At 51.5% G+C, this 14,416-nt stretch overlaps 2 protein-coding genes across 12 annotated transcripts in view; both read right to left on the reverse strand.

Moving 5' to 3' along the window:
- Positions 1-1,564, reverse strand: part of ADD1 (adducin 1) — an 87,400-nt gene extending 85,836 nt beyond the window's left edge. For all 6 annotated transcript variants that reach the window (XM_047847188.1, XM_047847191.1, XM_047847186.1 and 3 more), the window contains exon 1: positions 1,376-1,564. The gene's annotated coding sequence lies outside the window, so the exon portion shown is untranslated. The remainder of the gene's footprint in view (positions 1-1,375) is intronic.
- Positions 1,565-13,737: 12,173 nt separating this feature from the next.
- SH3BP2 (SH3 domain binding protein 2) overlaps positions 13,738-14,416 on the reverse strand; it is a 35,507-nt gene continuing 34,828 nt past the window's right edge. For all 6 annotated transcript variants that reach the window (XM_047847247.1, XM_047847246.1, XM_047847248.1 and 3 more), the window contains one exon: positions 13,738-14,359. In XM_047847247.1, coding sequence (XP_047703203.1) covers positions 14,222-14,359 — 138 coding nt within the window. In that variant the 3' untranslated portion in view covers positions 13,738-14,221. The remainder of the gene's footprint in view (positions 14,360-14,416) is intronic.

The following is a 14,416-nucleotide window of genomic DNA, read 5'->3' on the forward strand; positions in this document are numbered from 1 at the left end:
TAGCATCGGCCCATTAATTGAAGGCTGAATTTTACAATCTCACAGTCAGGTTGGAGGAATGTATTAAAATTTTTGATTTTAAGAAATAACTTCTACATTGCTAGCATCGGCCCATTAATTGAAGGCTGAATTTTACAATCTCACAGTCAGGTTGGAGGAATGTATTAAAATTTTTGATTTTAAGAAATAACTTCTACGTTGCTAGCATCGGCCCATTAATTGAAGGCTGAATTTTACAATCTCACAGTCAGGTTGGAGGAATGTATTAAAATTTTTGATTTTAAGAAATAACTTATACATTGCTAGCATCGGCCCATTAACTGAAGGCTGAATTTTACAAACTCACCCTGATACAATTCACGCTCCTGGCCAGATACGCCCTCCCCGCTCTGGTGCCTGAACTCTTACTCCTCCACACGCGCTCGCTTTCACTGGAGGTCTCTGTTGTGGTTTTGCAAAGGAGACAGAGTGGACCGAGCCTATTTCTAATCCCCATTAAGGTTTCAATGCGTTTTTCACACATATAAAAAAAAAAATCTTTCCGTAACAACTTACCAGCAATACATGCAGCTATATTACACGTGTTTTTATCCTTAGGAATTTAACAGTTGCCTTATGTCATTTAGGCATAAAATTATATGATCACACCACCAGCAGTTTCGGGTTAACCAGAATATTTATTTCAAGGTAGATGTGCAAGAGGTGAACACAAATCACCTACAAAATACCCTAAGCCGTAATTGCAAGGGTACAAACAAATGTTATTGTTAAAGGCAGAAGCCCTCTGCAACCTCCCCAGAACAAACGAAAACCAAGCACAGAGAGGGAGGAAGATGACCGCCGGCCCCTCAGAAACTCCCATCTGCAGGCAGGTTGGGCTGGCACACCCCGTCGTCTGGGAAAACACCAGAGCCCACAGGCAGCACCGGATGCTCGCGACCGTGCCCAAGCCCCGAGCCGTCGGCGCTGCAGGCCACAGACCGGGCCGTCGCGAGCACCCGCCGACCCAGCGCCGGGTCCCGCGCCTCCTCTTCCTCGCGGACCCCCGACGCCCACCAACCAGCCCACGGCGAGCTCCCGGGGCGCTCCCACGGAGCAGTCCGAGTGGCCACGGATGTGCAGAGCGCCGTCCCCTCCGCACCCGGTCACCGCTGACGACCGCACCGCGGGGACCCCTCCCAGCGCGCCCCGGCGCCCGACTGGAGACCCGCCAGCGCCCCGCCCGGCGCAGCCCCCCCACACTCCGCGGAGGCCCCCGCGGGCCGCCCGCCTCCACCCGGCCTCCCGCGCCGCAGGCCCCGCGGCCCGGCCTGCAGCTCCCGGGCCCCTCCGCCGCGCTCTGGGCCCCGCCGCCGCCCCTGCGAGCGGGCCTCACCTCAGGGGCGAATCGCAGGCAGCGCACCGGCTCCCAGGTCCGAGTGCGGCCGCCGCTCGTCGGCTCCGGCTCGGGCTGGGGCTCGGGCTGGGGCTCGGGCTCCGCCCCCTATCCGCCGCGCTCACCCCAGCCCGCAGCTCCGGCCGGCCCGGCCTCTCCGCCCCCTCAGCCCCCGGCGCTGCCCCCGCCGCCGGAGCTGGGTGCGGCCTGCGGCACCGCAGCCCAACAACGCGCTACCCCATAGGCCCATCCCGCGCCGCACCGCCCAGCAAATCTTCCTGCGATTGGCTGACCGTGAGGCGGGCCTTGCGGAGGGGGCGGGGCTCGCGCTGGAGGGGGAGGGTAAGGGCGGAGGCCCCGCCTGCGGCCGCCGCGGATCCCAGAGGCCCCACGGGCTGCGGCCCAGCCCGCCCCCTACGCGCAGGGGAGGGTCCCAGCTACCTGCCGGCTGGGCAGGTGCGTGGGCACCGTGGGTCGCGGCCTCACAGGCCTCGTCACGGACGCAGGTGGGCCGGCTCTGCCAGCGGCGCCTGCTCTCCCGGACCCGCTTGTGCACTCGCGCGTTGTGCACTCGCGCGTTGTCGCGGGCCAGACCCTGGTGAAAGACTCGTGCGGGCCAGGTGCCCCGGGATGCGCAGCAGGCGTCCCAAACCGTCCCGTTCCCGGCCTGGGTGGGCGTCCGCTCCCTGCCCACCTCGCGGACTCCTCCAGCGCACGGACCCTTGGACCCGGCCCCCGTGAGCCTGGCCCTGTGCCTGTTTCTGTCCAGAAGCCCCGCAGAGCAGCGGGCGGGACCAGAGGCCGAGTTTGAGGCTGGCAGCCTGGGTGGAGTCAGGACAACGGGGTCTGTGGATGGTGATAAGGCACCACACACAGGGTGGCCACCTGGTGCCCAGGGCCTACCCTGCTGATGCTTGATGAACGAGCACCGTTCTCCGCAGAGCCAGTAGAATGAGTCTAGGCGGGGGCATTGGCAAGACCAGGACACCTGCCAGTGACCTGGACCTAAGCCTAGAGACCAGACCAGCACCTCTTAACCTCTCCCTCCTGTTGTCGCATCTGAATACCCCCAAAAGGCCCAGGAGACAGGGAGGCAGAATTTCTTGTTCCCTTTATACCATAGGAAGCTGAGGCCCAGCACTGGGCAGGGGAAGAACAGCGTGGAACCCAAACCTCCCTCCTCAGCAGGAACCTCTTTGGCTTTGCCCCCAGAAGACTCAGGGATATTGTGTATGGGTAATAGTCAGTGATCTCTGATCTTGGGGCACTTCCAGACAAGACTCCATAATTATGTCAGTCATTATTTTTTTTTAATGTTTATATATTTTTTTAAGTGTATTTACTTTTATTTAAGAGGGAGCGAGTGGGGGAGGGGCAGAGAGAGAATCCCAAGCAGGCTCTGCACTGTCAGCACAGACCAACCGTGAGATCATGACTTAAGCTGAAACCAAGAGCCAGAGGCTTAACTGACTGAGCCACCCAGGTGCCCTGTTTATTTATTCTTGAGAGAGAGACAGACAGAGCATGAGCGGGGAAGGGGCAGAGAGAGAGGGAGACACAATACGAAGCAGGCTCCAGGCTCCGAGCTGTCAGCACAGAGCCTGACACAGGGCTTGAACTCACAAATTGTGACATTGTGACCTGAGCCAAAGTCGGATGCTTAACCGACTGAGCCACCCAGGCACCCCAGTCACTTCTTTTTAAAGAGATTGATTGAGGGGTGCCTGGGTGGCTCAGTCAGTTAAGCCGTCCGACTTCAGCTCAGGTCATAATCTCACAGTTCATGAGTTCCAGCCCCGCATCAGGCTCTGTGCTGACAGCTCAGAGCCTGGAGCCTACTTCAGATTCTGTGTCTCCCTCTCTCTCTGCTCCTCCCTGCTCCTGCTCACTCTCTCTCTCTCTCTCTCTCAAAAAACAAATAAACATTTAAAAAATTAAAACAAAATTGGGGCGCCTGGGTGGCTCAGTTGGTTGAGCGACTGACTTCGGCTCGGGTCATGATCTCATGGTTTGTGGGTTTGAGCCCCGCATCAGCCTCTGTGCTGACAGCTTGGAGCCTGGAGCCTGCTTCGGATTCTGTGTCTCCCTCTGTCTCTCTGCCCCTCCCCTGCTCATGTTCTGTCTTTCTCTGTCTCAGAAATAAACATTAAAAAAAATTTTAATAAGAAAATAGAGATTGATTGGTTTTTGAGAGCATGCTTGTGCACATGTATAGGGCAGGGGGAGGCCAGAGAGAGAATCATGCAGGCTCCATTCCCAATGCAGAGCTCTAGGGGAGAATGGGGCGATCTCACTACAGAGAGATCATGACCTGAGCTGAAATCAAGAGTCAGTTAACCAACTGAACCACCCAGGCACCTCTGTATCAGTCACTTGTTTCCATTGCACCCAGGCACAAGGCCTGGCGCATAGAGAGCTTGCTAAAAGAAGGGAGGGAGGGGGGAATAGAAGATGATTGAGAATCAATCATTAATGACTGAGAATCAATCAGGAAGTAGAGACACAGAAGACAAAAAAGATGGAGATCAAGCTTCGAAAGGTGGAAAATACATCAAGTATGAAAAATACACTGAATGGGATTAACAGCAGATTATACACAGCAAAGGAAAAAGTGAACTGGAAGACGGGGAGAAAGTAAATGAAACACAGAAATGAGCCTGAAAAGAATGAACCCCACATCAGTGAGCTGTGGGACAATTTCAAGAAGCCTAATAAATGTGTAATTGGAGTCCCTGAAAATGTGGGTGGGGGGTGGGAAGAAAACAAGTACTATTTGAAGATACAATGGCTGAAATTTCTTTTCAAATTTGATAAAACAACTACAAACCCGCGGATACCAGCAACTCAGAAAGTAACTTCTGGCTTGCTATTGGGCTCTGGTAGAAATGGAATGTTTCTATGGGACATCAAAAGTGAGGCCAGCATCGCCCATCAGTTGGTCCCATCAGACTAACGACATAAAGTCAGGTGATACATCATAATCTAAGTGGCAGATCCAGGATTGGATGGATTCATGTGGATACAGAGGTCCAGATCCTATGTCACCTGCCCCTGTAGCACCAATATCTATCAGTTCACACCAGTCGTCTCGGGGGGATTCCCTGTGACACAGTGCCAGAGGGGCAAAAAGCATGTGCTTGGTTCATAGGAAAGTTGGCTGGTATGGGCTGAAAATGGCCTACTGCCACACTATATCCCCATTCAGCAACTGCTCTGAAACAGTGGTGAGGGGCACTCATGCCACTAGGCAAAGCTTCAGGCAGTGAACTTGGCTGTTTACTTTGTGTGGCAGGAGATGTTGCCGGGATTCATGGACAGTGGCACATAGCTTATTTGGTTGGTCAGGAGCCTGAAAGGAGCAATCTCAAAATTTTGGGAACACAGAGGTCTGACGACAAGGCATGTCAATGGGCCTGTGGGAGTAGGCACAAAGAATGAAGATCTCTGTACTTCATGTTAATGTGCACCAGTGAGCATCCACCACAGAGGCTGAAAACAACCAAGCAGATAGAATGGACTGGCCAATGAGCGTCAGCCAGACTCTGTCCTCTGCCCCCATATTGCTGGCACAGTGGTCTCCTGAATGAAGCAATCATGGTACCAGGGTGGAGGCTATGCATGAGTCTAACAACATGGACTCCTGTAACCAAGGCTGACCCACCAACTGCCACTGCCACATGTAACCTGTCAGCATCAGAGACCAGGGCTGAGCTCCCTGAAGGAGCCAACCAGCTATTTGTTGGCAAGTTGATTACACTGGATCCTTTCTATTCTAGAAAAAGCAATAATTCATGGATCCGGGTGTGGGTTTGCCTTTTCTGCCTGCAACACTTTCCGCCAACACCACTATTAAGCTCACAAAGTGTCTACTTTGCTGACATGGAATCCCACATAACTGCATAGTTACCAAAGGACCTGCTTTATGGTAAAGGAGGTATGGCAATGGGCACATGACCAGGAGCCCACCATTCCTACCGAATATGCACCATCTAGAAGTTGCTGGTATACTACAGTGATGGACTCACCTCATGGAGATTCAGATGAGGCTCCAACTTGGAGAGGACACCTGGGAGGTGGGGTGCTAGCCTCCAGGAAGCAGTATGCACTTTATATCAATAACCACTTTATGAAGCTCCATCCCTAATGGGCACAATATCCAGTGACCTATTACAGGAATTTGTGCTTCCTGTTCTGCAACACTAAGTGCTGTGAGCTTAGCCATCCTAGATGTCACCAAAGAGGACACTTCTACCAGGGAGCAGAGTAATGTTGAAACTATGGCTACCACCTGATCACGTGGGACAATTTGTGCCAGTAGATCAGTGGGCAAGAAGGGAGTAACCATATTGGCAAGGATACCTGACCTGCAGTATTAGGAATGTGTAGAGCCACCTGCCACGTGATGAGGGCAGGCAGGAATGGGTTTAGCACTCGGGCAACCGGAACAGGCATTCAGAGGAGCGGGGCATCTCTTGGTACTCCCCCACCCAGAAACTGTAAACAGGCAAGCCTGGCAACATGTCCTGGTAAGGGCAGGCCCCCAGGAGCCCAGACCCTCAGGCACGAGCCATCTAGGAGAGTCAAAGTGTCAGCCGTGAAGAAATCTAAAATGGGTGGTAGAAAAGGGAGATGGTGAGTATCATTTGTGGCCTGGGAGGGCAACTGCACCAGTGAGGGCTACAGCTCATCTCTCTACCCACCTCTCAGAAGTTCCCCCAGATACTCTGACCCACTAGAACACTGGACAATCTATGTCTGAATGGACTGACCTTAATGTGAGAAGCAAGTAGATATGAGTAGTTCACCAGGTGGACTCAGTCGTCGCTGTTGGTCCCCACCCAGATTCCCTTTCTGGCTTGGTGTCGGAAGTGGGCCCTGCCGGGGTGCTGAGTGTTAGCTGCTAATGACCCCAGAGCCCTGCCTCCAGTGTCGTCCTGCCCAGGACATTATCTCCCTACTTGAAGAGCCTAGAGCCAATAACTGGCTGATCCAGGGGCACCTCAAAGCAGGATCAACAGTGGGACAATCCACACTCCAGAGCTCCCCGTGGGATCAGGCTGAAGCTAGACTCCAGCTGGGACTTCCATCCTTTCTTTATTCCTTTTCCCTATCCTGGTTCCCCCATTCAGCTTATCCTGAGAACATTCCCTCTATAAATCACTCGTGCAGGAGCCCCATTTCAGGTTTTGCTCCTAAAGAATTGAATCTAAGAGAATTGCATATTAAAAATACTGTCTACAACCCAACACCAAAAAAGCAAGCAACCCAATTAAGAAATGGGCAGGGGCACCTGGGTGGCTCAGTCGGTTGAGCAACTGACTTCAGCTCAGGTCATGATTTCACGGTTTGTGGGTTCGAGCCCCGCGTTGGGCTCTGTGCTGACAGCTCAGAGCCTGGAGCCTGCTTCCGATTCTGTGTCTCCCTCTCTCTCTGCCCCTCCCCTTCTCATGCTCTGTCTCTCTCTCTCTCCAAAATAAATAAACATTAAAAAAAAAAAGAAATGGGCAAAGGACTTGAACACTTTTCCAAAGACATATAGATGCCCAATAAGCACATTTGCCCAACATCGCTAATCATTGGGAAACTGCAAATCAAAATCACCACGAGATACCACCTAACACCCATTCAGAAATGCTATAATAAAAAAAGAAAAGAGTGTTTAGAAAGGATGTGGAGAAATTATGCATTGCTGGTGAAAATGTGCAATGGTGCAGCCACTGTAGAAAACAGTAAGGTGGTTCCTCAAAAAGGCAAGCAGAGAATTGCCATAGAACCCAGCAATTCCACTTTAGGGTACATACTCCAAAGAATGAAAACAGAGACTCGAACAGATATTTGTACGTCCATGTTCATAGCAGCATTATTAACAATAACCAAAAGGTGGAAGCAACTCAAGTGGCCAGTGTAAGATGAATGGATAAACAATGTGGTCCATCCGTACAATGGAATATTATTCAGCCTTAAAAAGGAAGGAAATCCTGGCACCTGTTACAACATAGATGAATATTGAAGACACTACGCTGAGTGGGATAAGCCAGACGCAAAACAACAAATTGTTACGTGATTCCACTTATATGAGGTTCCCAGAGTAGTGAAATCCATCCTTGTAAGCGCCAGGCTCATCTCTGTATCATTCCCATCAGTCTATGTGCTGCCAAAACAACAGAGGAAGTACTAGCCTTGCAGGGCTCGAATTCTCAACCTGGGTGTTATTAGCATCACACTCAAACCAAGTGAGCTAACCGGCCAGCTGTGTGTCAGAGTCTCTCAGGGGGAGAAAGCAGATGGTGGGAGCCAGGGGCAGGGGGAGGGAGAATGCTGAGTTGTTTAATGGGGACAGAGTTTCCCTTTCACAGGATGAAAAGAGTTGTCAGGATAGATGGTGGAGATGATTCACAACAATGTGAATGTACTTAATGCCACAGAACTGTACTGTTAAAATGGTAAATCTTGTATTACACATATTTTATCATAATAAAAAAAAAAGTTTTTATACTATTAAAATACACCTTCCTGGGGTGCTTGGGTGGCTCAGTTGGTTAAATATCCGACTTCAGCTCAGATCATGCTCTCACGGTTCGTGAGTTCGAGCCCCGCGTCGGGCTCTGTGCGGGTAGCTCAGAGCCTGGAGCCTGCTTCAGATCTGTCTCCCTCTTTTTGCCCCTCCCCCACTAGTGCATGCACGCCCTCTCTCAAAAATAAAAAAAATAAACATTAAAAACATTTTTTAAATACACCTTCCTTTTCCAAGGGGGGCGGGTGGGGGAAGAAATACTGCCTTGGATGGAAGTTGTTTTCTTTTTCCTTTTTTTTTTTTTGGATGGGAGTTTAAAAAAATTAGACAATAAACAATTAGACAAACAACAGAATTAGATACAACGATATCAAGTAATTAAGGAGATCGATGGAGCTAAAGTCACCTAAAGTCCTTGTGCTGTCTAGGAAGTAAAAGTATTACTCCAGGACTCAGGTAAGAATAGAAATAGACTGTATAACTTTCAAACTAGAAGAGGGGTGTGGAATGACTGGAAAAAAAAAAAAAGTTGCTCAATCCAAGAGAGAGAAAGGAGAAAAAACCCTGCATGGGTGCCTGGGTGGCTCAGTTAGTTAAGCACCTGACTCTTAATTTCAGTTCAGGTAACAATCTCACAATTCATGAGTTCAAGCCCCGAGTCGGGCTCTGTGCTGACAGCTGGGAATCTGCTTGGGATTTTCTCTCTCCCCCTCTCTCTCTGCCCCTCCTCTGTTCACACGCACACTCTCTCTCAAAATAAATAAGTAAACTTAAAAAAAAAAAAGAAAAAACAACCCATAAACACAGATGGGACAATACAAGTGGCAGATTTAATTAAATTAGATACAAATCAACAAAATGCTCCAGTTAAAAGAAGAGGTATGTCCTATATGCTAGAAACTAAATGAAATTAAAAACATATACAATTTGCAATAGACTAAAAGAAATATAAAGTATCTATGAATCGAATCTAATAAAACTTGAGCAGGGCCCCTCGGTGGCTCAGTCGGTTAAGCGGCCGACTTCGGCTCAGGTCACGATCTCGCGGTCCGTGAGGTCGAGCCCCGCATCGGGCTCTGTGCTGACAGCTCAGAGCCTGGAGCCTGCTTCAGATTTTGTGTCTCCCTGTCTCTGACCCTCCCCCATTCATGCTCTGTCTCTCTGTGTCTCAAAAATACATAAAAACATAAAAAAAAAAAAACTTGAGCAAGATCATAATGGACAAAATGATGAAATCCTATTGGCAAACCTTAAAGAAGGCTCAAATTAATAGTGAGGTAGATAGACCATGTTGATGAGACAGAAGACTCAATGTTGTAAAGATGTCAATTTTCTCCAAGCTGATTTACAGCTATAATGAATTCCCAATCAAAAGATCGGCAGAGGGATGCCTGGGTGGCTCAGTAGGTTAAGCATCCAACTCTGGTTTCAGCTCTGATCATGATCTCACAGTTTGTGGGATCAAGCCCCATGTCGGGCTCTGTGTTGATAGTGTGGAGCCTGCTTGGGCTTCTCTCTCTCCCTCTCTCTCTCTGCCCCTACCCTGCTTGTACATGTGCTCTCTCCCTCTCTCTCTTTCTCTCAAAATAAGCTTAAAAAGATCAGCTGAGTTATTAGTGACATTGACGAGCTGATTTTAAAACTTAAGTGAAAAAGAAAGTGGGAGAAAAAATTCACATGGAAGTAGAAAGAGCCATAATAGCCAAGACACTCTCAAGGAAGAAAATAAGGTGAGGACTTACTTAGCAGATAGAAAGACATAATCTAGTGACAGTAACTAAGATAGCTGCTACTGGCATAGGAATAGACTGACAAATGGAACAGAACAGAGTCCAACAACCGACCTACATATATATGGACATGTCACAGGTGGCATTGCAGATGGTGGGGGGAGAGCAGATTATAAATAAATGGTACAGGAAGAAGTGGGTAAACTTATGGGGAAAAAAATAGAAGTGAACCCTTACCTCTCACCATAAGCAAAAGAACAATTATAAAGTTGGAGACGATAGTTGCAATACACATTACTGACAATATCAAGGCTACGTAAAGAATGTGTATAGATTAACAAGAAAAAGGAACAACACATAGAAAAATGTGCAAAACATTTAAATAGACACTTCACAGGAGACAAGTCACAATGGTTAATAAATACATGAAAATATGCTCAAGCCCACTAATAATCAGCTAAATGCAAATTAAAGCCGTAATTATACACCCACCAGATTGACAAAAAACAAAATCTGACAATACCAAGTGTCAGCAATGATGTGGAACCAAGGGAACTATCTTTTTTACTGCTGGTGGGACTGTAAACTGGAACAATAAAATTCCTGGAAGAGAGTAAAAGGTTCTGATGCCCTAGAACCCAGCAGTCAGCCTCCTGGGTGCATAACCCTAGAGAAACTCATGAAACATGGATAAAATTGTTGCTAGCAGCATTGTCTGGGACTGCCCCAAACTGGAAGCAAACCAAATGTCCGTCAACGATAAAATGGACCGTGAACCGATACACTTATATAATGGAATGGTTTTCAGCAATGAACGGGAACTACAGCTGCGCCCAGCAACACGGACAAATCTCAAAGACATGACAAGCAAGAGAAGCCAGATGTCAAAGCTTCATCTGTAGGATTCCATTCACATAAAACACAAAAACAGGAAACCGCTGCAGTGGATGTACAATTGAGTGGTGAAGGCTTTATAGCAAAACAAGAACATGAGCCTCACCAAAGCCAGGGCAGGGGTTGCTGATGAGACCGGGAGAGTGGTGCTGTGATGGGGAGGGCACACGGGTGCCAGAGAGGCTCTCTTGATGGGATCGTAAAAATGTTCACTTCATAGCGATTTGTTAGGCTGCATATTTGCATTTTGCTCATTTTTCTGAATGTGTGTTTTACTCTATGGGGAAAGAAAGAAAAAAAGGAGCATGCTTCAGCTCTGGGTAGCTCAGAGCATGGCCAGAGCTGAAGCCGGAGGGTGATGCAGGAGCAGCTGTTGGGCAGCCTCTAAGGATTCATGAAGGTCTGAAGGAGGCAGACGTGTCTGGGGTCAGCTGTGTGTGTCAAGACTCTCCCTCTCGTGGGAGCATGCCAGAAGGGAGCTTAATGAGGGCTGGCCATTACCAACCATCTTTGAGGGTCACTGCCCCCCTGGACAGGAGCCCCCCCCGAGGTGCCCCCATCAGGCCATCTTTTCCAGGGGGTGGGATAGGGCATGCAGTCACAGACACAGCAGACTGGATATGGCAAGCTTCCCAGTGAGGGGCTCCGTGCCATGGGGTCATGGCCAGAGACAGAGGCCCTCCCCTCACTGCCCTCTAGACACACGGACTTGGTTTAAGTGCCAGCTCTGCCCCGTGTTCCCTGCGTGTCCTTCATGTCCTCCAGGCCTCCCTTCTCCCTTGGCCCTAAGCCGCTGACTCTTCTTCCCTGGTGCCCTGTCAGGACGGCCCATCGCTACAGGGGTGCGGAGAGGTGGGGTGGGGGGGAGGGAGGGGTGCCTCCTTGGACCAGCAGGGGGCGTCCTTGAAATGCACCCCAGAGTTGGGGCAGGGACTTGCAGCACGTCTGGACTCGCTCTGTGAGGTCTCTTCTGGTTCTAAAAGCATCTCTTTTTACCATGAAAGTCTATTAACAGAAGGTAGAGAAGCTCCCCGTACTCTTTCTGATCAACTATAAGAAAAGTAAACCCACGTTCAGTCCTCTGCTTGGAGAACTTCACAAAGAGTCTGGGCCTTTCACAGGACCAGGAGTTGGACCCATCCCTGAACCCACCATGATGCTGGACAAGGTGATGAAGCCTCTCTGAGCCTCAGTTTCCCTATCTGTAAGATGAAGAAGCAGGCTAGCCCCTGGGGCAGGTCCCAGGCCTCCTATTTATCCCCCCCCCCCCCCCGACTGGGCCCAAAGGGCAAAGCAGAGGGAAGCAGGCCAGTTTGCTCGCCCCAGGGCTGTGGCCCCCTTGACTTGGTCAGGGCATACCTAAGAACTGTGCAGACACTCCACATGACTATCAGAAGCCCCCAGGAGTGATGGGGAGGTAGCCAGGGGCTGGGGGCTGGGCTCAGAGCAGCAAAGGATAGGTCACATGTTAGCAAGTGGCAGAGCTGGGACTTGAATCTAGGCTTCTCAGACCCTCCGTTTTCTCACCTATCAAATGGGAACATAGCAGCTTCTTCTCCATCCAAACTATGTCAAGTATCCATGGGGCTCAGTGCCTGGAACCCAGGAAGTACTTGGTGAGTGGTAACCACCTTCCAACACTATAGGAGGAATAGAACATTCACGGCAGGTCTCAGGAGGGAGTGGATCCCTCTGGCTCCTCCTTTATGCTGGAGACCATGCCTGCGACCCCATCGGCCACCCAAAACACACACTCTTACCACTGAGGCCAGGGCCCCTGGGGCAGTTCAGGGAGGCAGGAGCCTGTCCTGCGCAGGCATAGGGCCCAGAAGGAGAGGTAAAGCCAGTCCAGGCCCTGGGGTGGGTCTTGGGCAGCAAGGCCTCATCCATCCAAGTGAGCAGAGGACCTATCACCAGGCTCTGGGCCCCAGAACCTCCAGACTTTCCAGCTCAGGGGTCTTCAAACACATTTTAGCCCCATGTTAGCCAGAAGTGCTAAGGCATCCCACATCCAGCAGCACATCACCAGCAAGCAGACTCCCAGGCACGGACTGGAAACCACTCTTCTGGTCCAAGCCCCCCCCGCTGAACAGTTTTTACAGGAAGGAAAGCCGCAGCCACAGTGGGGATGGAGTGCCTCAATGGGCTCCCCACACAAGGGCCGAGAGGGGCAAGAACTGTAGCTGCAGGGAGGAGGGGCTGCTCGTTCCCGGGGCTGGGGTGGGGCATCAAAAGCGCCCCGTGCGCCACACTGGACCGTGCCTGTGCTGACCCCTCCCCTGGCAGGCTTTAGAGGAAACATCTACACAGACGGTGCTGGACACTTGGTTCCTAGAAGGGACCTCTCAGTACCCTGGGGCCGCAGCCTCTCACATCCACAGAGGCCCCATCCCTCCCCCTCCTCCAGCAAGCCACCCCACCCCCAAAACATGCCCAGGGGCCCATGGAGGTCAATCCAAACAAAGATGATTAATCCTCGGCTGGTGGGCACAAGTGCTATCCTGGGTTTGGATCTCACACAGCAAACTTCTTTCCCCACATAAGGTGCAGAGAGGATCTGATGACCCTGGGGTCCCTCCCTGCCAGCCCAGACCCTAAATGGAGTCTTTCTGCACACACACAAAAATCCAGCCTGGATGGCCGTTGCCAGGGAGAGCACCTGCTGGAATTCTGTAGTAGGAAAGGAGGGGGCGGTAAGGGCTGGACTTGAATGGGGTGTTGCCCAGGGGACTCAGGATCTGGGGACCACCCTCCCCACCCACTCAGCCTACACAGGACCCACTCTTCCCACCCCTCTGTAGCCATCACTTCCTCCAAGAAGTCTTCCTGGAGACCTCAGTGGGGTTCTAGCTCCCCACCCAGGCACACCCCAATGCTCTGGCCAGTGTGTGCTCAGCTGTCTCCCAGTAACCATCTGTTAATCCGGCAAATGACCCAACTGTACATACGGGGACCTTTTAGCTCTGTAGTTCCATTGCCTTGCCCCTGACCTGTGGCACTTCAGAGTACAGGCCAGAGTACAGAGTCCAGAGTGCCCAAGGTCAAATCCTGTTGTTACCAGCTATGCACCCCGAGCAAGTCATTTAGGGACCTCTGGCCCGGAAGACAAGAACTTCTTAGGCTTCCTGTAAGCTGGGCTGCTGCAGCCAGCCGCTTGGATGTGGGTGTGGGTACTTGGTAAGGCTGGTCATCCCTCTCTCCCAATGAAACCCCAGCCACGGACAGAAAGGTCATCTGTGCTTTATTGTACATCAATGGCCCATCCTGGAGCCTGTGTCTTAGCGTTCCTGGGGGTGTCGGTCCTGGGGGGCCAGCCCCTGCCCTAACCCCAAATGCCCCAGCCCTGCCCAGCTCCCAACCCAGTGCCGGGTTAGTGTGCTGGGCGAGTGGGGAGGGGTGGACGTGACCAGAATTCTTGTCCACAAAGCCCAAGCGGGGCTCGGTCCTGGGACCCTGGGCTCCTGGAAGGTTGGACAGGGTGGTCTGCGTGGGACAGGAGAGCCCCCCGATCCTCTGGAGACCAGAGCCTGGCCTAGCCCCAGGGACCCAGCCTGCTGAGTGGGGCCTGGCCTTGCAGATTCTACAAGGCCCTGGATCAGAGCATGGGGCTCACTCCAGATCATGCTCTCATGCGAGCCCGTCCCGTCTGCATGGCCCGGGGTCACAGCCCCAGTGGTCGTCTCTGCCCAGAAGCATGTATGACGGGCGTCACCTGGGCCTTGTGTAGCCGTAGGGGCGCTGCAGTCGCAGGCTCTGGTGGCTGGGCAGCACGTGGGTGTGGTAATGCTCCACCAGGCTGCCCACGCTCACAAACAGCACCTCGCCCTCCAGGTAAAACCTAGAGTCCTGGGAAGGGGAAGGAGTGGCAGGGTCAGGGGGAGGTCTCCTGCAAAGTGCAGTGGA

The sequence above is a fragment of the Prionailurus viverrinus genome, unplaced genomic scaffold (genome assembly GCF_022837055.1).
Source record: "Prionailurus viverrinus isolate Anna unplaced genomic scaffold, UM_Priviv_1.0 scaffold_45, whole genome shotgun sequence".
Classification (NCBI taxonomy): Eukaryota; Metazoa; Chordata; class Mammalia; order Carnivora; family Felidae; genus Prionailurus; species Prionailurus viverrinus.